Source organism: Myotis daubentonii, chromosome 10, assembly GCF_963259705.1.
Source record: "Myotis daubentonii chromosome 10, mMyoDau2.1, whole genome shotgun sequence".
NCBI classification, from domain to species: Eukaryota; Metazoa; Chordata; class Mammalia; order Chiroptera; family Vespertilionidae; genus Myotis; species Myotis daubentonii.
Genome location: NC_081849.1, coordinates 22559765 through 22587368, shown reverse-complemented (window position 1 = coordinate 22587368; position 27604 = coordinate 22559765). Strand labels below are relative to the sequence as shown.

The following is a 27604-nucleotide window of genomic DNA, read 5'->3' as shown; positions in this document are numbered from 1 at the left end:
AGCAATCCTGGCCCCTTATTCATCCACCTGTTTCTTTTATTCTATTCCCTATCTTCTCCTGGGTTTCCTTATGCCAGTCTAGGCTCCCTCAACTCTTCACTGTCACTGCCACAAGGCATCTGGGACGTACTATATCAGTGCTGGCCTATATGGTAGCCATTGGCCACACGGGACTATCGAGGACTTGAAATGTGGCTGGTCCTAATCGAGATGTGCTGTAAGTGTGAAATACACTTTTAAAGACGCAGTATGAAAAACAAAAACCCTCAATAGTTTATGATAATGTTGAGATTGTAATATTTGGTTACATAAAATATTATTGAAATTAATTTCATCTGTTTATTTTTTTTAAAAAATATGCTTTTATTTTTTAAAACATACTTTTATTGATTTCAGAGAGAAAGGGAGAGGGAGAGAGAAATAGAAACATCAATGATATGTGAGAGAATCACTGATTGGCCGGCTGCCTCCTGCACATACCCCACTGGGGACCGAGGCTGCAACCCAGGCATATGCCCTTGACCAGAATTGAACCTGGGACTCTTTAGTCCACAGGCCGATGCTCTATCCACTGAGCCAAACCAGCCATGGCTGTTTTTATTGATGAGAGAGAGAGAGAGAGAGAGAGAGAGAGAGAGAGAGAGAGAGAGAGAGAGAGGAGAGGAAGGGAGAAGGAAAGAGAAACATTGATAAGAGAGAAACATTTATTGCCTGCCTCCTGCACGCCTGACCGGGGATTGAGTCCGCAACACGGGCATGTGCCTGACTGGGAACTGAACCAGCAGCCTCTCAGTGCACGGGACAATGCTCAACCAACTGAGCTAAAGGGGCCAGGGCTCTTTTCATTTTCTTTTGATACAGCTATGAAAAAGTTAAAACTACATATGTGGCTCACATTTACATTTTGGTTGGACAGTGCTGTTACAAATACTTTACCACACCCACTATTCCTCACACTGGTCTGGCTTAATGTGCTAAAAGTTGACCAATGGGGTAAACTGTCTTTATGGGTGAACATATCTTCCAAAGCTTCTCAGTCCCTTAAGAGAAACTTACCAATATACTCTTCTAGATCAATGAACCCATCAGCATTCTTATCTATATCCTCCATTGTTTCCTAGAGAGGAGAGATTAGGAAAAGACTATTAAAGTTAGTATAGGGGTGAATTCGTTTAGGCAGCTACTCATCATTCATAAACACACACATACACATGTATGTTTATGCTTATATGTATATGTGTGGATATGGTTAAACCACAGGAAATTGTTGTTCTTCTCGCAGGAAAATGATAAAATATTATCATTGTTTTATGTTTCAACCTAAAAGAACTATGAGTCTTCTTGAAGGAACACGGGCGCTGCTCAATAATGAACTACCCACCAAGCCCACGATGATCTGTTGGTCCTCGTTATACAGAAGTCATACTAACAGTAGATGTGATCGAGTATGTCTACAGCTACAGCCGATGTTTTACTGGTAACTGCCCTCAGTGAGAAATATTCAGTATCATTGTTATTACTCAGTACCTGATTACTGGTCATGGGATATTTTAAAAAATAGGATTTTCTCTTGTGCTTACAATAGGAAACCAGCAATGAAATGGCAAAATACATTATCTGATGATAAGTATTGTCATACTAAAGAGAAAGCCTATGGCACCTAAGATAAATGACTTGATCAGAGAAAAACAGTGACAGAGCTTGGACTCAAGCTGGCCAGCACTTGTACAGCAAGTCATTCTTCCAAACACAGGGGAAAGGGGAAGATGCGTAAGCAGCAAACAGAAACCACATTTCTGTTGAGAATCCTTGCTTTCACCCACCTGTACTACTATATCTTTCATGTAATCATACTCCTCAGGGTGCAGGAAAGCTGTGAATTCCTCCTTTGTGGCAATGAGGTCTCCATCTTTGTCTGCCATTTTAAATCTCCGTTCATCTCTAACCATCATCTGTTTATAGTTAAATCCATCATCAGGGTCTGGGTCATCTAGAAAACAAAAATTTAGGTTAAATCTTAAAAGACATCCAGAAAACATGAAAATGTGTGGGCCGGGGAATCAACTTCCAAGAAAGACAGACCAAACAATGAAGAAATACCTCTTGATTACACAGGTACAATTGCAGCAGAGGAGACATTCAGTTTTGGTAATCAAAGGCCTTAAAGTCAGGTCCAAATCAAATGTAAATATTTGCCCTTCACCATGGAGCCCTGGCTCCTGGGCTACGTAACCCATTACATAATTCTTCGGTTATTGGGGGTTGAGGCTGTTTGAGGGCTTGAGCTTTCTAGTTATATCTGAGGTGCAGTGATAATTCTAAAGTCACACAGTCTGGATTTGAATCCTAACTTGAATCCACACTTCCTAGCTGTGTGACCTTGGGCAAGTAACCTAACTGTGCTTCAATCTACTCATCTGTAAAATGAAGATGATAATCGTTCCTGCCCCATAGGCCTGTTGAGGTTTAAATGAGCAAATAAATATAAGTGCCTGGCATATAGTTGGCTTCAATAAATATTAGCTATTGCTATTTTTATTAAATAGTAGGCTCCCAGTAAGAAGCTAGATATCAAAGTTCTTCTTTCCCATTATAGGCCACTTGGATTCAAGCAATAGAACACCACCACTTTGAAAGTAAGATACCATATTAAAAGGTAAGGAATGATTATTCCTGTAACATACTGACCAAATAAAAAGATATGGTACTAGTTTTATAAAAAGACACATGGGGCCCCTTCAACAATATCACACTGCTAACTTTTAACACTGTAGTTTAATCTATCCAAGCTTTAAGCACAGTTTAAAAAAAAAAAAAAAGACTATTGCTTTGACAGGTGAGCAGCTTGAAGCTTTATTATTTGTTGAATGTCAAAACTCAGTAAGACAGTTTATTGAATCTGAGGTTTTGGGGACCTTATATATGTATATTCAAAGCTATGAATAGGCTTAAAGAAATATATTACTTTTCTCATATACTAAGTTAATTCTTCTAAATAAGTAATGTTTTAGTACCAACTACGTAACATAAACAAGACAACAGAAGACAACTTATACATTAAGACTAGATTCTCGGCTAAGAGTCCTCTTCTCCTCCATAGGGTAAAACATGGTGATTGGAATTAAGAAGGCTGAAAACATGCATATACACAAGGATGAAAAAGACATAAACTTTTTCTTTTCTGACATACTTTTTTTTTCAATGACTAAACTCATGTGCCTACCATCACACTCGGAGTGCTTTATCTGTCCTAAGCACCAGCCTGCACACAGCTTTGGGTAGGCTCTTGATCTAGTTTTGTTATAGGCATGGTGGATCTTTGTTTTTCATATTTTACTTGTGGCAGAGATAGTCTTACTGGTCTTTTGGTGGAAAGCAGATTCATTACGACCGATTTTAATTAAAAGCTAAGATGATTTGTACCTGAACTCTAAACTGAATCAAGAACACCCTCACGAAAAACTCCTCAGCACTTCTGTAAGACAACTCATTATCCCCTGGGTACTGCCCACCCACTTGCCTCCCGGGAAAGATGCCTTATAAAGACATTGCTTCTCCAGCCAGTGCTTCAGCTTATGCAGCCTCAGTCAGTAGAAATACCCATTACATCAAATCATTTGCCCTGTGAGCTAACAGAGCTCCCAACAGATTTTTATGCACATAATCATACAAAGAGTTTAAGGTTAATTCTGGGCAGCCAGTGAGTGCCTAGGTCTGAGCTGAGATTTATTAACCCACCATTCTGTTTAGATCACCGACAGTCTGCCCGTTGTTTTGTATTTATAATTAATTCCAAATAGATCAGGAGCATGTTGGGTGCCAGCCAGAGAGAAGGAAGCACGGATGCCTCGCCATCTGCCCTGACTTTTTAATACGCGTGCTCTTAATTGGGTGAAATCTATGTTTGGTTCTTGGCTAAGTATCAAGCTTGGAAAGAGACTGCCACTTTAGTCTTAGGAATGAGAACCAGCCAACACAGAAATAAAAATCTCTTCACTAGAAATGCATGCGGTCCTGTAATTAACATGGACAGCTGGCTATCTAGTGGGGGAAACAGACCATTATACACTCAATGTCAGAGGTGGAAAACACAGAAAACTGCCTAGTTTCTGGGATAAAAATGCAAGAAGGAACATTTATACATTCTTGTCTCAACTGTAACCATGTACAATAGCGGAATCTCACTAACAGAAACACCCTAAATCATTAACTCAGTAAGATCGCCACCTAGCATTCAGTAGCAGGAAAGAGTATTAAGTAAAAGAAAATTACTAACAGGTGGCCAAGCACACAAGCTACCAAATCATCAGAAAGCAATCAAAATCACATTTATTTGCCTTGAAGCATTTGCAAAGCAGGATGATAAACTCATGTGCCAGAGAAAACAAATGGGGAATTTTTTATTTCTAAACTTCAGTAAGCAGGCACACTGAAATAGTTAAATTTTATCAAGGAAAGCTGTAGTTGATCTTATTTTATTAAGGAAAGACTAATCTTCCTCCTATTTTCACCAGCTATAAAGAAATCTAATTTGGTTTGAGTTTCGGGTCCAACACCTTAATGTGACCATGTAAAGAGAAATATCAAAGCCTTTCCCTTTGTATTGTAGGAACAATGCAGCCTTTTAAACAAGATCTGAAAAATGGTTCCTCTGAGGGATGACAGAAAGAAAACATGGTACATGTATATCTAAAATGCTAAAGATGTAGCCCTAGCCAGTTTGGCTCAGTGGATAGAGCGTCGGCCTGCAGACTCAAGGGTCCCAGGTTCGATTCCGGTCAAGGGCATGTACCTTGGTTGTGGGCACATCCCCAATAGGGAGTGTGCAGGAGGCAGCTGAATCAATGTTTCTCTCTCATCGATGTTTCTAATTTCTAACTCTCTATCCCTCTCCCTTCCTCTCTGTAAAAAAATCAATAAAATATATTAAAAAAATAAAATAAAATGCTAAAGATGTAGAAGATTCCAGACTGTCAAAAATCAAATTTAAGCAAATTTTTAAAAATACACAGTATACAAATTTAAAATTAATAAAATAAAGGGCAATCAGCTCAGCACTGAGCTATTGAAGGTAAGCAGTTTCTTTCTTTCCTTCACTGCGTGACCCATTTGTTTCTTTGACTCAAGACCATGGTCTCCGCCAGGCTGACATCTTGCCCCTTACCCAGGTAAGTGCCATAAGTCACGTTCCTGTACTCATCCCAGGAGATTAAGCCGTCTTGATTCATATCAAACTCCTGCCATTGGTTTTCAACATTGTCATATATGTATTTCTTCTGGGCGTGCTTAATCCAGGATTTCAGCTCCCCCTCCGTCACAAACCCATCTTTATCCGCGTCTATTTTATCTACAATCATTCTACAAGACAAAACAGTTACGTTTCAAGGTGCCAGCTCCACAAGGCTTTTCCCCCAGGTGGTAGGGACCTACCTAAGACGTAGCCGTAGGTGGCATTTTTATATTCCTCCCAGGAAACGAGGCCGTCCTCATTGAGGTCATGCCCCTTCCACTGTCGCTCTACATCCTCGTAAATCCAGCGCTTTTGTGCAAATTTAATCCAGTCTTTGAGTTCATCCACAGTGACAAACCCGTCCTTGTCGCCATCTATTTTACTTACAATCTTTCTGTAGAAAATGCAGAGAAATCCAGCAAGAGGTTAAAAGGACACAAGGCTCTGGGTTTATTTAGCCAGGTGTGTGCTGTGACAACAGATGTTGTTGCCCAAGATTAAAGCACGGAAATAAAAATTATCCTCAAAACAAAACTGCCAAATAGGCAACTGAAAATTTTTCTCTTAAGTGACCTGTTACTGGTTTGTAATGAGTCATCTGGATAAAGCCAAGCACAGTCCATGGCTGGTTCACTTGGATCCAAAAGCAAACCCCGTCTCTCTCTCTAGAGATAGGCTTCAGATGATGGTCAGGATTCAGGAGTGAATATCCGTTCCTATCTTTACTCTTTACTCTTTGTATCAAGCAACATGCAAATATTTTTTACTGCTTTTTGGAGAATCTCAATTTCTTATATAATCACAACTACTGGTATGGCTTTCTAAAAATTCAAAACTTTAAACCAGGCTTTAAAACATTCAGCTCCTTAAAAAAAAAATAATAACACTTTTGTTAAAAATTAACAATATCAGCCCTAGCCCGTTTGGCTCAGTGGATAGAGTGTCAGCCTGCGGACTGAAAGGTCACATGTTCGATTCCGGTCAAGGGCATGTACCTTGGTTGTGGGCACATCCCCACTAGGAGGTGTGCAGGAGGCAGCTGATTGATGTTTCTAACTTTCTATCCCTCTCCCTTCCTCTCTGTAAAAAATCAATGAAATATATTTAAAAAAAATTAACAATATCAAAAATAGTTCTGAGATCACTTATACTTCAATCAAAATTATTTAAGCCCAGCTGGCATGGCTCAGTGGTTGAGTGTCAACCTATGAACCAGGAGGTCATGATTTGATTCCCGGTCAGGGCACATGCCTGGGTTGCATGCTCAATCCCCAATGTGGGGCATGCAGGAGGCAGCTGACCAATGATTTTCTGTCATCACTGATGTTTCTATCTCTCCCTCTTCTGTCTTCTCTGAAATCAATAAAAATATATTTTTAAAAAATTATTAAAAAGAAAAACAAAACAGGTACACAAAGACAGAAGCAAGCTATTCTAAAAAATGGCCAGTAGCTTATTATATACTATGTCAAACTGGATTTCTACATATAACCACAAAAACAGAGAACACTGAGGAAATAATGTGGGAAGAATGCATATGATTATGAGAATGTTAATAAGCTGAGAGGGTTAGCATGCACATGATAAAGCAAAATTACAAAGCTCAAAAATCAACATACTTTGCCCTTCCTGAGCTTCTTTTCACTAGATCTGTTATCTTAATTTAAGGATTTCAAAACATGTGCATATGAAAACTTCAGTTTAAAGATGCAATCAACTATTCATAGAAGCTAAAATAACATGTAAAGTCACACAAGTAAGTGGCCCAGTTTGGAAAAGGAACTTTACACTTTTTGTTTTTAATCCTCACCTGAGGATATGTTCTTACTGATTTCAGAAAGAGGAAAAAAGAGGGAAAAAGTGAGAAACATCAACCAGTTGCCTTCCATACACACCCTGACTAGAGACTGAATCTGCAACCTGGACATATGCCCTGATCTGGAATTGAACCCATAACCTTTTTGTTGTACAGGTCGATGCTCCAACCAACTCAGCCATACTGGCCAGGGCTAGAATAGGAACTTTAAATCAAAACTCTTAACAGATTTGAAACCCTGGCATATTCTTATGCTCTATTAAATGCAGGATTGAAAAAGACTGTCACTTGGTATCAAATAATGTCTTTTCCCATTTCATGAATACATTGGAAAGTGATTAGAATCACAGTATGAGTGTCACTATGAGAAGACTCATATTGATATGATATGGTGTTAGGCATAACTTACATCCTATAATTAACAAGCATTTTCCTTCAGAGAATGTGTAATCTTGTAGCTTTTGATTTAAAATGTTAAATCAGTAAAAGATAAAGCAGTAAGAAGTCATCTCTTAAATACCCTCCTTTATCTACATGGACATAGGACAAAAAAATTATTTGCAACTTTAACCCTGTAGCAAAATAAGCTATACCAGTATTACAATTTCTGAATTATCTATTGTGGGGTCCAGTTTGTATCCAAATGATATTGGCTACCAACAGTGCCACTATACCATTCAGATAAAAAGGGCAAGATATCATAGCCCCTTCCATTCCCAAAACAAATTTTTTTTGTTTTGTTTTATTAATCCTCACCTCAGGATATTTTTCCATTGATTTTTTTAATGTATTTATTTATAAAAATTTTTTTAAATTGATTTCAGAGAGGAAGGGAGCAATAAAAACATCAATGATGAGAGAGAATCACTGATTGGCTGCCTCCTGCACACCCCACACTGGGGATTGAGCCTGCAATCTGAATGTGCCCTGATTGGGAATCGAACCATGACTTCCTGGTTCATAGTTCGAAGCCCAACCACTAAGCCATGCCAGCTGGGCTATACTGACTTTTTTTTAAACATATTTTTATTTATTTCAGAGAGGAAGGGAGAGGGAGAGACAGATAGAAACATCAATGATGAAAGAGAATCATTGATCGGCTGTCTCCTGCACACCCCCTACTGGGGATCGAGCTCGTAACCCGGGCATGTGCCCTTGACCTGAATCGAACCCAGGACTCCCTTCAGTCCACGGGTTGATGCTCTATCCACTGATCCAACCCAGCTAGGGCCCACTGATTTTTAGAGGGGGGGCCGGGGGAGAGAGACATTGATTGGTTGCCTCCAGCACTTGCCCCCACTTGGGTCTGGGATTGAACCTGCAACCCAGATATGTACACTTGACCAGGAATTGAACCTGAGACCCTTCAGTGCATGGGCTGATACTCTAATCACTAAGAAACACTAGCCAGGACTCCCAAAAGAAAATGTTAAGCTATTATAAGTTATAATAAGTAGCCTAAAAAGAAGGATCACTCAGATTAAAAAAAAAAGACGTGACTATTCAAGATGGGCTTTTCTCATTGAAGTTGGCTGAATGTCATTCTATTTATTTCAACAGAACTACCCCAATGTTTAATACAATGGTTGGCAACCTTTTTCTAAAGGGTAGATGATGATGGAATAAATAAATAAATAAAAATATAAGTCAGGCTCCCGAGCCTCCATCCTCTACCCATTTGGCCCAGTTAATTTTATTGGCCTCAGTCTACTTTTCCAAGAGGCCATGGAAGTATAAACAATAGCTGGGCCATCGTTGACCTATGAACCAGGAGGTCACAGTTCAATTCCCAGACAGGGCACATGCTCGGGTTGTAGGCTCAATCCTCAGTGTGCGGTGTGCAGGAGGCAGCCAATCAATGATTCTCTTTCATCACTGATGTTTCTATCTCTCTCTCCCTCTCCCCCTTCCTCTCTGAAATCAATAAAAATATATTAAAAAATAAAAATCTCAAAAATAAAATAAAGTGTTTAAAAAAAAACCCCACAAAAAACAAATAAATTCTCACCTTAAGGACCCATAAATGAATTTAGACTTCTTGAGGTGGAGGAGTGAGGTTGAGAATATAACACATAGAGAAAAAGTGTTCTATTTGTCAGCATTCTTTTTTTTTTTTAAATATATATTTTATTGATTTTTTACAGAGAGGAAGGGAGAGAGATAGAGAGTTAGAAACATCGATGAGAGAGAAACATCGATCAGCTGCCTCCTGCACATCTCCTACTGGGGATATGCCCGCAACCCAGGTACATGCCCTTGACCGGAATCGAACCTGGGACCTTTCAGTCCGCAGGCCGATGCTCTATCCACTGAGCCAAACTGGTTTCGGCAGCATTCTTAATAAACAAAGGAATTTAAAATTTTGTTTTAAAGTTCTTTAGTAGCTATCATTATAAAGATTTAAAAATAGTGGTGAATGCCTGGCCAATTTTTCTTAGTGGTTAGAGCATCAGCCCTCAAACTGAAGGAAGGGTTGTGGGTTTGATTCCTGGTCAAGGGCACAAACCTAGGTTGTGGGTTTGATCCTCGGAGTGCAGGAGGCAGCCAATTGATGTGTCTCCCTCACATCGATGTTTTTCTCTCTTTCCCCCTCCCTCCTAACTCCCTTCCACTCTCTGAAAAAAAAACAAAAAAAAAAACACCAAAAATACTTGGACATAGACAGTAGGGTGGTGAGGTATGTGCTGGGGGGGTAGGAGTGGCTGGAGAGAGGTCAATGGGGGAAATAGGAGACATATGTAATAATTTAAACAATAAAGAATTTTTAAATTAAAAAAAAAAGAAAAAAACCCCTAAATTTTACAAAAAAAAAATTAATGGAAAAAAAAAGATCCTGGGGTGAGGATTAACTACAAATAGTATTTGTGACTTTTGCCCTGGCCAGGTGGCTCAGTTGGTTAGAGCATTGTCCCCAAAACGAAAAGGTTGGGGTTCAATTCACAATCAGGGCACATACCTAGGTTGCGGATATGATCCCCCATTGGGACATGTATAGGAGACAACCTATTGATGTTTCTCTCTCTCTCTTAAAAAAAAAAAAAAAAAAGATTAAAAAAGAAAAAGAAAAACAATAATAAAAGAAAAGATAAAAACAATTTTAAAAAATCAATAAAACCGTATCCTCAGGTGAGGATTAAAAAAAAAAAAAGTGAATTTTTACAACTACAGGTATGAACAATAATCTTGTCTCCTAATAATTACTTGCCTTCTAGAATAGATGGAAGAGGGGAATCTGTTGTTTCCAACGTCTGGTGTATAGTCACCTACCAAAACAATGTTTAGAAATGCCACAGTGAATAAGTTAAAAAAAAAATCCACCAGGAATTATTGCTTCTAACAGTATGTTACCTTATGAACTGGGGATATTTGTCGTTATTTCCAAAATTTGGGAGAAGCAAACAGTACTTGACTCATTCACACATTCCATAAAAAGTATGATCTTATTAAAACAAAAAATGGAGTCTGCTCATGTGTTGCACTTTTGATATTCACTGATGACAAAAAAAGAATCGTTCTCTCTACTAAAAACTGTTACTAGAGCTATTCCACTACCTGCACAGAGCCTGACTGACACTAAGCCAAAGGGCCTTTCATTATTTAAGAGTAATTCTGCAGAGAAATATGTGCAGACAAAATGTGCGTTGGACATGCACATTAATAGGCAAGACATGAAGAATGAGAACTCCCTCATGCAGCTCTATTTTCAGCCGGGAATGTTAGCACATTTATAAGATTAAAATTAAAAGTGATCACGGTCTCTCAAAGTTAGAAAAGCAACCTAATAGAAAACTGACTCTTTAATATTACTTGTTTTCTTTATCTACTTTCAAGTGTTTTAGGACTGTTTCTCATTCTACCTAGAAAAATCTTTTACTTTCTCTTAATGTTTAAGAATAAAATATAAAATATTGTAGAAAAAGAGAGAGAGAGAGAAAAAGAATAAAATATTGTGGCCCAGTCAGTGTGGCTCAACAGTTGAGCATCGACTCAGGAACCAAGAAGTCACGGTTCCCAGTTAGGGCACATGCCTGGGGTTGCAGGCTCCATCCCCAAGGGGGTGTTCAGGAGGCAGCCAATCGATGATGCTTCTCTTTCAATGATGCTTTTCTCTCTCTCTCTCTCTCTCTCTCTCAAAATCAATAATAAAAAGAATAAAATATTGTAGAAATAAAATAAGTGTATCCTGAAATATCACTCAAAACAAACCCTATAATGTCTCCTAATCATGGCACTAGCCATGATGACAAACTATTTTTGGAAGTTTCTATGTGGTACAACTTTCCAACAAATCTCTTGAATATAATTCAGAAAGTAACACCACCATGATCATTGAAGAGAAAATGCTCATTAAATTAACCTGCATTTTCTTAAAAAGTAAGGCTTTGGAACAGCCAAAAGACATTCTCAGATCTTCAGTTAGAAATAATCCACTGGGACTCTACCAAAATCAAGGGTTTAGGTAAAAAGACACTGGCTGAGAGAGCCATGGAACCTAACTATGGCCTGCTGTTACTGAAACAGCAACTCATACTCTGACATTAAGACCATTAACTTTACAATCTTCTAAAAAGTTTTGTTTTCAATTAAGCTAATATCTGAGATTGAAAACAAAGAGGGCGAGGGACACTGTAGGAAATAATAAACTTTAGAGAAATTAGTCCAGAGGTTTAATTTGCATTTTATTAGCCACTCAAACACTTGGCTTGGGCAATAGGTCAGGAAAGGTTTTAAAAATTAAAAGGGGCAAGAATGAGAAACTACACCCTTCTCTCCCTACCAGGTAATGTTCCTTTGGGATCAAGCTGGGCCCTTTAATATTTGATACTTTTATGCAAAAACGACTTTGCTTTATAGATTGAGGTAAAAAGCTATTCAATGGAGAAATGTATAAGAGCAAGTGTTAATTACATTTTAGTAGTAGCAACTCTGTGATTAGCTTTCATAAGATGTAGTTCAACAAAACTTTACTGGGTGACTGAGTCAGAGAGAAAAAAAGAATGAATTGAGTTATAAAGAAATGTCAGTATGCGAACCAGCCCCTGAGGGCTGGCACCTTACCCAAGTCTTTCCTTGCTCTCTTCTGGTGTCAGCTGATCAAAGGTCTTTGCTTCTTCAGCACCCAAGAAGGCATCATGGTCATAATCAAAACTCTGAGCATCATTGTGAACCTTGTCGCTGAGCTGAGGCTCATGATGGACACGGTCCTTCTTTTCTGTGGGCTTGCTCAAGGCAAAGACTGTGCACAGGAACAGGCACATAAGAAACTGTCGCAGGTCCATGGTAATCAGATCTTAAAGAGAAAGAAAGGTGGTTAATTCAAGAGGCAGTACGCTTAATAATTAAAAAGCTCACAGCTAGTTATTATTGATTTGCTATAACCCCAAATATTATCATTTATCCATAAAATAAGTACAGTAGAATATCAGACTCTACAGTTTTAGGATGAGAAATTTTCACTAATTTCCTTCATCTAATTGTAGGCTTACAAGGAATTATACCTTGTAAGTAGTCTCCCTTTAAAAAACACCAAAGTGCCCTGGTCAGTGTGGCTCAGTTGGTTGGAGCGTTGTCCTGTCCACCAAAAGGTGGTGAGTTTGATTTCCAATCAGGGCACATGCCCAGGTTGAGGGCTCAATCCCCAGTGGGTGGCATGCAGGAGGCAGCTGATCGATAATTCTCTCTCATCATTGATGTTTCTGTCTCTCTCTCTCTCTCCCTTCCTCTCTCTCTAAAATCAATAAAACACATTAAAAAATAAAATTTTTAATCAATTAAAAATAATAAACCAAGTAAAAAAAACCCCAAAACAACAACAATCAAAGAATATTAATCATTTTGCCCAAGTTCATAAGATTTAAAAGTGAAAAAACCAAGATTTAAATATAGACATATGACTCAATACATTACTTTTTGTATTATATTAATGGTCTGGTCTCAAACCAGGCTGGTTATTAGAATCACCTAGAAAACTTTGAAAAAGTTTTCCCTTTGAATTAGAATCTCTGAAATTGAATCTAGGTACTTGTAGTTTTAAATGCTTCTCAGATGATTCTGATGATCACCAGATAAGGAGCCAATGAAATATTTGCAGTGTCCTTGGCCTATAGCGCCAAGCCATCTCCCATATCCAGACGCAATCTCAAATCCCCTTCAAAAATCAAACTATTCAGATGGTACAGTGATGAATAACAACTGCTTTATCACCCCATATATTGTGTTTCCCAAAGGTTCCCAGGCATAAGGACTACCTGAAGTACTGTTCAAAGTACCAATTCCAAGGCCCTACTCCATACCTTCAAAATCTCTTCAGTCACAGGTGTGATTCTAAAAGCACAAGGCTGGAACGAACACCTTATTGAAAAATGTGACCAAATAATTGCAGAGAAAATAATTTGCAAAGAAACTTCAGGAAACCTGTTTGGCACTCTACAGGTACCCCACACTACTGTCCAGAGATGTTAAACTGTAAATTAAAAATCAAGGGGGAAGATTTTCCCTGGCTTTCATATTTTAACTAAATCTTCATCAGAACACAAATTCTGAATGCTTTTCTCCTGCAATGAGAATAAGTTTTTGCAATTTCACATTATCTCTTACTCATTTCCCTTTATGACCAATGGCTCCCTTCCTAGATGGATAGGTGGTTATTAGGCATGAGGCTTATTGTGGGTGAAATGCATTTCCCAAAAATATGCTGAAGTCCTAATCCCTGGTACATACAAATGTGACCTTATTTGGAAATAGGATCTTTGCAGATGTAATCAAGTTAAAATGAGGTCATACTGGATTAGGGTGGGCTTTAATCCAATGACTGATCTGGACAAAGATATAAAGAAGAGAATACCATGTTATGAAAAGAGACACAGATTGGAGTGATGCATCTACAAGTCAAGAAAACAGAAGCTAGGAAGAGGAAAGGAAGGATCCTCCCCTAGATGCAACACCTTAGTTCCTAATATCTAGCCTTTAGAACTATGAGAATGAATTTCTGTCCTTTTAAGCCACCCAGTTTGTGGTAATTTGTTACAGCACCCTAGAAAACGAATAAAAGTTACAGTACAGAGGAACGCTACATTACATGTATGTTAAATGCATTACCTTGTCCTAAAATCTGTAGATTAAACCAGCCATAGACTTCACCTTCCCTAGGGTGTGATTAGTGGAACAATCTAGCCTAAGGGCTCACATCTTATATGTAAATATTTTTTAAAATATGAAAATTCTTTCAGCATAGCTTCTATCACAGTGGTGTTCAATCCAGATTGCACCCTAGGATCATCTGGAGTTTTTAGAAAAATACAACCACTATGAGGTTGTATTTATACAACCTCTGGCTATTAATATTAAAGACAGTCACAAAGAAAAAAAAGGGGGGGGGGGAGGAGAGAAAGAAAAAAAAGACAGTCAGATTAAGAACCACTATTCTAACCAAACTCTCAAACAGCCAGAGTAATATGTTAAGAAATTTAACCTGAAAGTATACTTAATATGAAGAAACTGCATATGTCTGATCCTACCTCAAAGTTTGGGAACTAGAGTGAAGAATGAGGAAACTAAATATGCCAAGAGGTTAAACTAACTATTTTCAACCGTATGCCAAGGCATACTGGTGTACCCCCCTAAATTTTAGAACATGCAATGCCTGACTATTTAGTCAGAGGCACTGACCTCTTTTCCCTTAGATTGTCAAATTAAAAAATGAAAACAGGAAACTTGTGTGAATATATGCATAAACCATGGACAATGACAACAGGATGGTGAAGGCCTGGGAGGGGGGGCAGGGGCGGGCTACAAGAAGTCAATGGGAGAAAAAAGGGGAAATGTGTAATACTTCCAACAATAAAAATTAAAACAAACAAACAAATGACAACAGGCTTGACTGGTGTGGCTCAGTGGTCATATAGTTCGATTCTCTGTCAGGGCATATGCCCGGGTTGTAGGCTTGATCTCTAGTACGGGGCACGCAGGAGGCAGCCAACTGATTGATGATACTCTTTCCTCATTGATGTTTCTATTTCTCTCTCCCTCTCCCTTCCTCTCTGAAATCAGTAAAAAAATATTTTTAAAAAATGACAGCCAAAGCAACAATAGCCTCCGCTGTGAATGAATAGAAATTATAGCTATTTTCTGTTAGATCAGCAAAAAATGCATTTTTTGGCGTGCCACAGAATTTTAATAAGAGTTTATATGTGCCATGATATGAAAAAGGTTGAAAATAGCTGGGTTAAACATATTTTAATGTATGAATTTTTATTTTTTTATATTTTCATTTTCTGACTTAAATAAAACTTTGTTGTTGAGAGTATTAGATGCTCCCCCCACCCCCCACTGCTCCCCTCCATCCTGTTCCCTTCACCACCCTATTGTCTGTGTCCATAGGTAAGGCATATATGCAATAGAAGTTCTTTGGTTAATCTCTACCTGCCCCTTCTCCCCTCTTCCCTCTTCAATTCATCAGTCTGTTCCACGTTTCTATGCCTCTGGTTCTATTTTGTTCATTAGTTTATTTTGTTCATTAGATTCCAAGTTCATTTATTTTGATTTTTAGATTCAGTTGTTGGTAAATATGTAGTTGCTGCCATTTTATTGTTCATATTTTCCTCAGCCTTTTCCTTCTTCTTAAAGAATATCCTTCAACATTTCATGAAATACTGCTTTGGTGGTGATGAACTCCTTTAGCTTCTTTTTGTCTGTGAGCTCTTTATCTGACCTTCAATTCTAAATGATAGCTTTGCTGGGTACTCTTGGTTGTAGGTCCTTGCTTTTCATCACTTACGAGTATTTTTTGCCACTCCCTGGTGGCCTACAAAGTTTCTGTTGAGAAATCAGCTGAAAATTGTATGGGCGCTCCCTTGTAAGTAACTGCTTTTCTCTTGCTGCTTTAAATTCTGTTTTTAACGTTTGGCATTTTAATATGATTTGTTTTGGTGTGGTCCTCTTTGGATTCCTTTTGTTTGGGGTTCTCTGCGCTTCCTGAACCTGTAAGTCTATTTCTTTCACCAGGAAGGGGAAGTTTTCTGTCATTATGCCTTCAAATAGGTTTTTAATATCTTGCTCTCTCTCTTCTCCTTCTGGTACCACTATAATGTGAATGTTGGTATGCTTAAAGTTATCTCAGAGGCTCCTTACACTATCTTCATATTCTTTTTCCTTTTTGCTGTTTTGATTGGGTGTTTTTTGCTTCCTTATATTCCAAATTGATGATTTGATTCTCAGAATCTTCTACTCTACTGTTGAATCCCTCTAAATCATTCTTTATTTCAGTTAGCGTAGGCTTAATTTCTGATTGTTCCTTTTTCATGTCTTTGAAATTCTAAGATCCTTGAAATTCTCACTAAATCCCGTGAAGCTCTCATTAAGATCCTTGAGTATCCTTATAATGATTGTTTTGAACTCTGTATCCAGTTTGTTTGCTTCCATTTTAAATGGAAGTTTCTTGTTCTTTCATTTGTGACATGTTTCCTTGTCTCTGCATTTTTGCTGCTTCCCTGTGTTTGTTTCTATGTATTAGGTAGAGCTGCTATATCTCCTGAAATTGGTAGAATGGTCTTGTATAGTAGGTGTCCTGTAGGGCCCTGTGGCTCAGCCTCCCTGGTCACCTAAGCTGGGTACTCTAGGTGTACCCCTGTGTGCAGTCTTGTAATTGAGCTTTGACTGCTGTTGGTCTTACTGGAAAGAAATGACCTCCAGACCAATTGACTGTGAGGACCAGCTGCAACTACAGTGGAAGAGTTACTGTGCAGAAGATACCCCTATGGAGCAGGACTTGCTTCAGAGGGAATTTGGTACTCACTGAGTCTGCCCCTTGAGTGTGTCGCTTGTGGATGTATAGAGTTGTAATCTTGTATAGTCTGAAGCTGTTCACTGGGTGTACTGGCTCTCAGGCCACCTGGCAGGAGCTACAGAGCGATCTGCACATGGCTGCTACTTGTATTGGGCTTGGGATTGTCCAGGCAAGGCCAAGCTGTGAAGCAAGTCAGGCTGCTGCTAGTGCCAGACCCCTAGTGGCCTCTTATTGAGAGGAATGGGGCACACTGATGCCAACTGCTGCTTGTTTGAGAGATTTTAATAAAGTCTGAAGCCTGAACCAGGGCAGGTTATTCATATGGAAAAACAGCTGCAAACAGTTTGGGTGTGGCTGCAAGTTGGACGGGGCAGGGTCTCAGGGAATCACCAAGGCTGAACGAACAGTATGAGCCAGGCTAATGGAAACTCAGATATGGCTGCCAGTCAGCTCTGTGATGGGGAGGTCTCAGCATAGGAACAATGACCCCTGCGAGTACCCATCTGGGAAAAAGCCGCCCCCAAGTTCTTGTTCCAATACTAGACAATCCAGTTCCTCCCTAAGCTGCTGCCCCAGTGCTGGAGCTCAGAGGGATTGAGACTGTGTAAGTTCTTGCATGGGCCCTTTAAGAGGGACTGCCTGGGTCTCCGGCAGCCTCCATTCACTCAGTCACAATCCCTGCTGGTTTTTATAGCCCAAAGTTAGAAGGACTTCTCTTCCCAGCCCTGGAACCCTGGGCTGGGGGTCTGGTGGGCGGTTGGGATACCTTGCTCCTCATGGGAGACCCTGCAGCCAAAATATCCCTCCTGATTAAAAAAAAAAGAAAGAAAGAAAAAGGCACACATGGGTGTCAGAACAGTTTAGTCCACGTCTCTGCCCCTCCTACCAGTCTCAATGTGCTTTCTTCTTTTTGAAAACATATATTTTTATTGATTTCAGAGAGGAAGGGAGAGAAACATCAATGAGGAGAGAGAATCATCAGCTGCCTCTTGCACACCCACTACTGGGGAACAAGCCCAAAACCTGGGCATGTGCTCTGACCAGGAACAGAACTGTGACCTCCTGGTTCATAGGTCGACGTTCAACCACAGAGCCATGCTGGCTGGGAAATGTGCTTTTTTTCTTTACTTCTCAAGTTGTAGGACTTCTATTCAGCTAGATTTCAGGTGGTTCTTTATTTTAGTTGTAATTTTGATGTAATTGAGAAGTGGCAAGTACTGGCGTTTACCTACACTGCCATCTTGGTTCTCCTCCATTTTTCTTATGACCCCCAAATAGTAGCTAAAGGAAGTTACACTGTATTAACTTGGATTTATAGAGTCCTTTGGATTCAATAAACCAAAAAAGTGCTAAGCACAGTTAATGATGAGTACGTTATATAAAGATTCCTTAAAAGTAGAAGGAAAGCAATTAGGACATTGCCAAGAAATGTAGTGAAGGAGATAGATAATGAGAGGAAGTCATTTCCCAAGTACCATTCTCAAAATGGATAGCTGTTAAGACTGATGAAACCCATGAGAGAAAGTAATGTGAAAGCAAGACCTGGCAATCCCTGAGATAGAGGAAGAAGGTGGTACTTTTCCTAAGCTGTTCCCACTAATGTTAGGACTGAGATAGCTTCTAAAAATTTATCAGCATTTTGTTTCAGGCTATCTGATTAAAACATCCAAATTTGTATATAAACATACTGGTACACAGGTGTTCAATGATGATGATAATTCATAATGATAAAAAAATGGAAAACAAAAGGGACAAAGAAGTGCAAACTGGCAGTTACAAAATAGTCATAGGATGTAAACTATACCATAGAGAATATAGTCAATAATACTGTCATAACTATGTATAGTGTCAGGTGTGTACTAGAATAATGGGGGGATTACTTCATAAGTTATAATAATGTCAAATCATTACGCTGTACACCTGAAACTAATATCTATATTATGGGACACTACAGAGTGGTTAAAAACAATGAGGTAGATCTATCAGCACTGAATTTGAGAACTCACCAAGACCTGTTAAATGAACAGCAGCAACAACAAACACAAGTTACAAAACAATGTTAAGGTCTCATTTATGTAAAAAACAAAACCAAACAACCTCACCAGAAAGACCGGGAGTGGGGGGGGAGTGGGGGCGGGGAGAGGGAGGGAGAGGGGCCGCAGGCAGCTGGGACTGCAAGTGCCTACTCTTGCACAAATTTTGTGCATTGGGTCTCTAGTATTTGTATAAAATATAACATATATGCACAAAAATGGTGTGGAAGAATAAACATCTATCTGTAAACAGTGATAACCCCTACACTCAAGGAAGAAGAGATGGGGTGGGGTGGTGAGGCTGGTGTGGAGTGAACCTTTTTTTAAAATTTTTTTAATTGATTGATTTTGAGAGAGAGAGAGAGAGAGAGAGAGAGAGAGAGAGAGAGAGAGATACCAATTTGTTGTTCCATTTATTTATGCATTCATTGGTTGATTCTTGTTTGTGCCCTGACTGAGAATCAAACCCCCAACCTTGACATTTAGGATGGATGCTCTAACCAACTGAGCTACTCGGCCAGGGCTGGAGTGAACTTTAATACTGTACTCCGTTGTGTTGTTTATTTTTTGTAAATGAGCACATACTCATATATATTACCTTTCATGTGTATTACTTTTTAAACACTATAATAAAAAACTCTTTTCAATATTAGGTAGCAAAGCAAACATTTTCAAGCCATTTTTCCAGATTGAAAAAGCAGACTGAAGGAAAAACCTATCTATTCTTAGGACAGAAACCCTATTTTTAAAGTAAAACACACTCATCCATAATAACACTCCAGCCTACCTTCAATAATTCAATTGATCAAGCAAATCAGTGGAACAACGAAGAGAAAATTAGAGGTTTAGTGGCTCTTTTAAACATTAAAGTAATATGTCTTTATTTAAGGGCAAAATGAAACTTCCATCTTAAACTACTAATAATTCCTTAGAAAAATAAAACTTTTTAGAGACAATAAATTATACATATGTTGTTATTTTTGTAATATAACTAAACAATATCTATAATGTTATAGGTTTACAGAATCAAGTAAAATCAAGTAATTGCAACAGACGGTTTTCCTTATGCCTATTAATAAGGGGACTTCACTTTTAGGAACATTTTATAAATGATTAATTATATCCCCAAAATAAAATACTGTAACAATTCTTGCAAACCCCAAATGTTGCAATATGAATAAATGCTTAAGCCCACTAATATTATCTAGGCTTGGAAAAAGATATTGCACAAAGTTTTGATATATGTGACACAGAAATGTAACAGATTGATGCACTGTGATTTAGAGGGGAAGCTACATTTAAATTTGAGGTTTAACATCTTGATATAGGATAAGAGAAGAATTCCAGAGTAAAAGCCAAGTGATCTAGTTTTATCATTTATCCATTTCTTTCCTTGCCCTCTCTCTCAAACTTTCAATCCCACCCTTCTACAGGCTCCTCCAATCAATCAATACTTCTCAGGTCTCCACAATCCAAAACCATTCCTTTCCAGACCCTGCTTGCTCTTCCCTTTCCTTTACCCCATCTCTAAGAGTTGTCTATGTTACTGTCTGCTTCCTCACCACCTCTTGTCACCCTGAAATCTGTCACCTACCATTGATAAAATTGCCTAAAAGGGTCATCAAGGACCATTTGATCGACAAAACCAATGATCCTATCTCCATCTTTCCTGCAGGCAATGAAAAACCTGTTTAATATTTATACATTTCAGATAATATAATAATTATATACATTACATATAATTTACATACATACACACATATAATTCCCTTTATGCCCACATATAAATATACTAACTCCTACTTATTAGAAACTTTAAAAGGCCCCTTGTTTTATGATTATAGACACTAAAAAAAAACCTGTACTAAATATATCTAAATACATATACATATAAAAATGTTCAAGCAGAAACAAAGTGTATCTCCCAAGACATGATATTTTATGTGGGAAGATGTGAGAAGAGTACAAAACCACTTTTCACACAATGTATCTTAAGAACTACATTAGTGCAGTTATTTCTGAAGCATCTTTCTCTTTTCAACCAAACTGAAACCAAATGATAGAAAGCTCCTCCCATCATCACAGCTACACATCAATGATAACAGCATATTAGGAACACATGATGTTCATAAGTGAAGGACTTGCTTTATAAGCTTTTACCACATGATCTAGTAGATAATTCAATGATTGTGAAAAATGCATCTTCCCATCTCCCATTTCTCAAATGACCTAAGTTGTTCTCTCTAATATTCTGTTTCTCCCTCACCAAGGGTAACGGTTAATATTTTTTCTTAAAAAAAAAAAAAAATCTAGGCTTGCACTGCCCAGAACAGTAGCTTCTAGCCATATGTGGCTACTAAGCATTTAAAATGTAGCTAGTGTAGCCCAGCTAGTGTGACTCAGTGGTTGAGAGTCCAACTATGAACCAGGAAGTCATGGTTTGATTCTGGTCAGGGCACATGTCGGGGTTTCAGACTCAGTCCTGGGTGGGGGGTGTGTAGGAGGCAACTGATCAATGATTCTCTTTCATCATTTATGTTTCTATCTCTCTCTCTCCCTTCCTTTCTGAAATCAATAAAAATATATTAAAAACGTGGCTAGTGTGAATAAGATGTGATATAAGTGTTATACTGTACTTTATTTATTTAATATATTTTATTGACTTTTTTACAGAGAGAAAGGGAGAGGAATAGAGAATTAGAAACATCGATGAGAGAGAAACATTGATCAGCTACCTCCTGCACACCCCCTACTGGGGATGTGCCTGCAACCAAGGCACATGCCCTTGACCGGAATCGAACCTGGCACCCTTCAGTCCGCAGGCCGATGCTCTATCCACTGACCCAAACCGGTTAGGGCTATACTTTATTTTTTTAACAAATGGTATTTTGTATTTATTGGATTAAATTAAAATTAATTTCACGTTTTAAATTTTCACATAAAAATGTAAAACTAAATATGCGGCTTATATTATATTTCTATTGGATAATGCCATGATAAGGACACAAACAAAAGGGCTAGAAAAGATATAACTGTCATCCTTTTGCAGTATGTTACCAATAATTTTCTTCTGAAAGTCATTTTCATGAATTGTTCCAGTAAATTTATAAGAAAAGATTAACAGCATACACTTGATTTTCTTTCAATAACAATGAGCCTTAAGAATCAGTTTATTTTATCCATTCAAAAATTTCCTTAAAAATTCTAAAATCTTGCCATTCCTCCCTCTTCCAAGTCATTTTGTAAAAATCTGTTGGTCACAGAACGCTGAAACTAAATTGTTTCAGAGAAATTTAGATCCCTGGATTAAAGTCAGTTTCTCAAGAATATTAGCACTGAGTAATCTCACAGTTATTCTGGTTGACCAAAGACCCATTGCTCAATGTTAACAAGTGGGAGAATGGGTGTGGTGATAAAATTCCAGTACCCTGAGCTGGATATTCAGGGAAAAAAAGGCATTCCTCTATAATGCAGCAAAAGCAGAATCTCACTGCTTACATGTCTACTTCAATTATGGATTTGGGGGTGGAAGAGGGGAGGGAGAACAGAACCTGACAGCAATTTACTGACCATACTAAGGCTCAGGTTATGAAATCCAGAAATTAAAGCTACTTGGTTATCTTCTTCTTTTTTTAATTTTAGAGAGAGAAAAGGGCGAGGGAGAGAGAGAGAAACATCTAACAGTTGCCTCCCACATGGGTCCACAACTGAAAATCGAACCCACAACCTGGGTATGTGCCCTGACTGGGAATCAACCCTGAGACTTTTCAGTGTAGAGGATGATGCTCCAACCAACAGAGCCACACCAACCTGACATTCTTTATTTGCAAACCTTGGGACAAGTACCACCAATGAATTATCACATTAAAGTAATGTTATCCTTCATGATTTGATAACGATAATGATAAACCATTTATTCAATGTTTCTTCCTTGATAGAACAAATTTACATTAGTTCATTAATATATTCTAATTAATTATGTGTGTGAGCGAGGGCATACATTTATAAGACAGTTAAGTACATAAAAGTGCAAACTTGGCTGTAGAAGAAAAGTTTTAGAGAATGACGAAGTATTATTATCAGGCTTCAAAAGTTCTGTAACTAAAGCAACTAAGTATAAACTAAATTTTTCTGGCTACAGAATTGAAAATTTTCTTTAATAAAAAAAGCTCTAGGCCGAAACCGGTTTGGCTCAGTGGATAGAGCGTCGGCCTGCGGACTGAAAGGTCCCAGGTTCGATTCCGGTCAAGGGCATGTACATGGGTTGCGGGCACATCCCCAGTGGGAGGTGTGCAGGAGGCAGCTGGTCGATGTTTCTCTCTCATCGATGTTTCTGACTCTCTATCCCTCTCCCTTCCTCTCTGTAAAAAACCAATAAAATATATTTAAAAAAAAAAAAAAAAAAAAGCTCTAGAAATCCTGGGGGAAAATAGTTTCCTTTTGGATGATAAAACTTTAATACATAATTAATTCCCATAGGAATGCTATGCAAAATGTAGGGCCAAGAGCCTTGGTTTCTACTTGTAATTTTGCCGTGTGTGTGTAGCAGGCATAAAGTCCTTAAGATTTTGGTAGTTATTATAGTTCAACCTCCCTTCAGTGCCAAACGTCTATAAATAATTTTTAATCATAGATTAAAAGACCTATCTCATATTATCACTCCAGCTGGAAGTGATATGTACCAATTCCTATAAACTCTGACAAAACTTGCTTGTACCACTCCACAGCGACCAGAGGCTAATAAAAATTAATACCCCTCTACAGTCTCTACTATAATGTCTGTACCTTTTATATACCAATACACTTTACTGGATTAGTTGGACGGTACTGGGCAGCAATGCCGTTCCTGCTTGTTGATGCTCCCCAACCCCCAATTCCACTTACCGGATGTGGCCATCAGCCAGCAACAGGCAAAGCTCGGGCCTAAACTCTAATTCATAAAACACACCATCAGCAACAGCTACATTTAAGAGTTCATAGAGGACCTAGGACATTATGGCCTCGCAAGCTTTTCCAATGGCTATCCCTTGGCTACACCTGTAATTCCAACATCCCTGGCATACCCATGTTATGGAAAAATCCGCGTTAATGTCAATGCACTGATTATCTACACTGGTGCGATGTATATAAAATACCACCAATAAGAATCCTTTGACACATCACTGGATGAATGGAAGCAAACATCCTATCGAGAGTGACGATGAACTGATTTCCAAGTTGTCTACGAGTACCATCCAGTCAGACACACTCAGTTCATCTTCCTCACTGCACGGTTCTCTCCGTTGTGACTTTCAAAGGGATCCTACTGAAGACCCCCGAATCACTGCAAAGCTCAGGTGATGCCGAAGCAAACTCATCCTCCCTACACACAAATGCAATATACAGGTTATCTATTTGGACCAGGGGTGGGAAATCATTCGGTCTGGTCCTGCCTCCGCACTAGAGGTGAGCTAATTAAATGTTTGACCAAATACAGCAGGCTCATTGCTAAGCTGATAGTTCTGTATGGCCCGCCAGCGATGTTATAAATATCCAAATGGTCCCTGGCAGGAGAAAGGTTCCCCACCCCTCATCTGGACCCTCACTTGCACACTATCCAGCACCACGCGCACTCCTCAGTGATGGCCACGGCTCAGTGTTTAGTTCGCCAAACCTGCCGAATGAGGTCAAACAGGTATCTGTCTTACGTCAAGTCTCATCCTACGGCAAAGACTACTTTATCAGCGGTGACAGTTTTCTACCTCCCAGCAACCTTATTAACGATTTATTAACGTTGATTGTATGGTCCATGCCAGGGAGCCCACGAAAATTCAATTCTCAAAGACACTATCCTGCGAGCTTCGACACGTCGGAATGGAGACAGAAGGCCCTCGAGTTTTACCAGGAGACCCACGGGGCTTTTGCCTCGATGCACAGGCAGCTTTCGAAACTGCAAACTGCTTTACTGGCCTCTTCACCCGGGCAGGTGTAGGGAACTGAGTTTTTACTTGGGGCACGCTAAATAAAAATCAGGATTGAGCACTGGGGCCAGCAGCAACCCGACAAGGTAAGAACAATTCCCCGGTAAAGCCTTTAAAACCCCCTTCTCCGTTGCCGACTGAAGGATGCAGCTAAACATGGGAGCTCGAAACATTCGGCTTTTCTTTAAAACGACACAGCTCTTTTTTGTTTCTTTTTCTTTTTTTTTTTTTAAATCACATACTATTTTCGTGCTTTCTTTCCCCACTTGTTTCTACACCTTCAAAGTCAGCGAACACGACTTTCCTGGCAGATGCGCCGCCCGCTCGGGAGGAGCTGGCAGACACGAGCAGGCTCGCGAGGGGAAGGTGGCAGGGAGCTTGACAATGGCACTACCCGGTGCCCTCTGACCTTCAGATCAACAAGTGGCCCTCTAGCCCGAGGGCCCGGTGAGTGCGGGGCCCAGGGACAGAGGACGAGGACGTGGCCAGCCAGGCACAAAACAGTGCCCCGCAGGACGGGAAGCCGAGACCCGGGGTTCGCCGGCAAAGCCCCTTCCCAGAGTGCGCCGGGGGTGAGCGGCGGCCTCCGCCCCGGCTGCGCGCCCAGGGCCACGGGGTCCGAGCCGGCTCAGGCCCACCTCCCCGAACTGGCAGAAACACAGGCCGGGGGCGAGGGAGATCCCAGCGGCGCCGGGAGCGAAGCCCGAGGACAAAAAGAAAGCGAAAACGGACGAGGCTGATGAGAAAGGGGGGCGCCCCCTCGCACTTACCTTGCCTGCTAGCACCGGAGCCCAAGGTGCCGCAGCCGCCGCTCACCCACCGGCTCCGCTCGCGCGCGCCAGCACCGCCTAACCGGAAGCGGCCCCTCGCCCCGCCCCCTCCGCCTCGCCAGCGGCCTCCCGACCAATCAGCAACAACCGCGCAGCGGACGCAGAGCTTCCTTGGGTCGCCATTGGCCCCACAGTCGAGTAGCCGGGATTGGCTGGAAAGCGCCACGTCCCCGCCAGCGCGCCCAGCTGCGTGGACCGAATCCCCGTCCAGCACTGGCCCTGAGTCCGGCGGGGACGGCGGCCCCAGCCCCCTTGCCCCGGGCAGGGCGGCTTGTGGGCGCGGCCGCCTGCCTCCGCTCCTGGGTCGCAGCGCGTGACTGGGCCTCGGCAGGGCTTCTTGGATGACCCTGCTAGTTGCCTCCTGCCCCGGCGCCTGAGGTTGGATCCGTCCCACGGTGCTGTGAATGAGAAAGGGGCCACTTGCTAAACCCGAGCCGCGCTGGGGAGGCCTCCCCGCGGCGCCTTACAAACTCAAAGGCCCAACGCAACCACACCGGATAGTCTGAACACAAAAGAAGTCTGTCTAAAAGCGGGTCAGGGTGGGTGATAGCTTCCTTGACAAAGGTCAATCTTTTTATTTATTTTTTAAAATATGTTTTATTGATTTTTTACAGAGAGGAAGGGAAAGGGATAGTTAGAAACATCGATGAGAGAGAAACATGGATCAGCTGCCTCCTGCACACCCCCTCCTGGGGATGTGCCCGCAGCCAAGGTACATACATGCTCCTGACCAGAATCGAACCTGAGACCCTTCAGTCCACAGGCTGACGCTCTATCCACTGAGCCAAACCGGTTAGGGCAATCTTTTAATTTTTAATATGTTTTTATTGATTTCAGACAGGAAGGCAGAGGGAGCTACAGCAATGATGTGCCTTGATGGGTTCCATGTGCCTTGACGGGTTATAGAACCCTGACCTCCTGGTTCATAGGTCGATGCTCAACCACTGAGCCACACTGCCTGGCGACAATGGTCCATCTACCTTAACTGAGGCTATTGACTTAAACAATTTTTTTTGTTTGATTTTTTTTTTTTTTTTACAGAGAGAGGGAGGGAGGAGGGGAGAAAGAGGGAGAAACGTCGGTATGTTTTTCCACTTATTTATGCATTTATTGGGTGATTCTTGTATGTACCCTGACTGGGGATCAAACCGGAAACCTTGGTGTGTCCGATGATGCTCTAACCAACTGTGCTACCAGGCTAGGGTCTCTATTGTCGTATTGCATCTAAAATAACATACCGTTGAAATGTCCAAGTAATCTTTTCCAGACCCCCTCAGTGCACAATCGTGGGCACCAGAGCCCGAGACCACAGAACCCCTCATTGTTTTCTTGTCCTTCACATACCATCTCTATATGCTGTAAATTTTAATTATTCACTATCCTGTACCCACCAATGTAAAAGATGTTTTTCTCCATCTTGCTTTTTAGCCAATCTCAGAGATTCCCCAGTTTTGCTCTCTCCTACTTCCCTAATCTACCACCAAGGGATTTCATGTAACCCTCCTTACATCTCCTCCTTTTATTCTCATGTATAAAATAAGCTACAGCCCTAGCTGATTTGGCTCAGTGGAAAGAGTATTGGCTGGCAGACTGAAGAGTCCTGGGTTTGATTCCAGTCAAGGGCACATGCCCGGGTTGAGCTCAATCCCCAGTGGGGGGCATGTAGGAGGCAGCTGATCAATGATTCTCTCCCATCATTGATGTTTCTCTCTCTCTCTCTCTCTCTCTCTCTCTCTCTCTCTCTCTCTCTCTCTTTATTCCTCTCTGAGATCAATAAAACCATATTTAATAAAATAAAATAAGCTACAAAACTGCCATTCTCCAGAGCATTTTCTCGATCCATTTAGATTTTGCTTCCTGGCAATTGTCATCAGTGGCTCAAATAAATTCATAAAAATTGTCTACAGGTTTGAACATTTCTTATGCCAACATTATCAACCGCTAACTGTAT

The 27604-nt window shown here is 40.2% G+C and overlaps 1 protein-coding gene across 2 annotated transcripts in view; it reads right to left on the bottom strand.

Moving 5' to 3' along the window:
• The window catches only part of CALU (calumenin), a 33231-nt gene extending 7482 nt beyond the window's left edge, over window positions 1-25749 (bottom strand). Inside the window, exons 1-5 of one of the 2 annotated variants that reach the window (XM_059711729.1) lie at window positions 25594-25749; window positions 12105-12336; window positions 5431-5624; window positions 1824-1990; window positions 1057-1117 (exon numbers count right to left, since the gene is read on the bottom strand). In XM_059711729.1, coding sequence (XP_059567712.1) covers window positions 1057-1117; window positions 1824-1990; window positions 5431-5624; window positions 12105-12325 — 643 coding nt within the window. In that variant the 5' untranslated portion in view covers window positions 12326-12336; window positions 25594-25749. Of the gene's footprint in view, window positions 1-1056; window positions 1118-1823; window positions 1991-5164; window positions 5359-5430; window positions 5625-12104; window positions 12337-25593 lie in introns of those variants that run through there. The other variant, XM_059711728.1, reaches the window with a different exon arrangement.
• Window positions 25750-27604: the final 1855 nt, after the last annotated feature.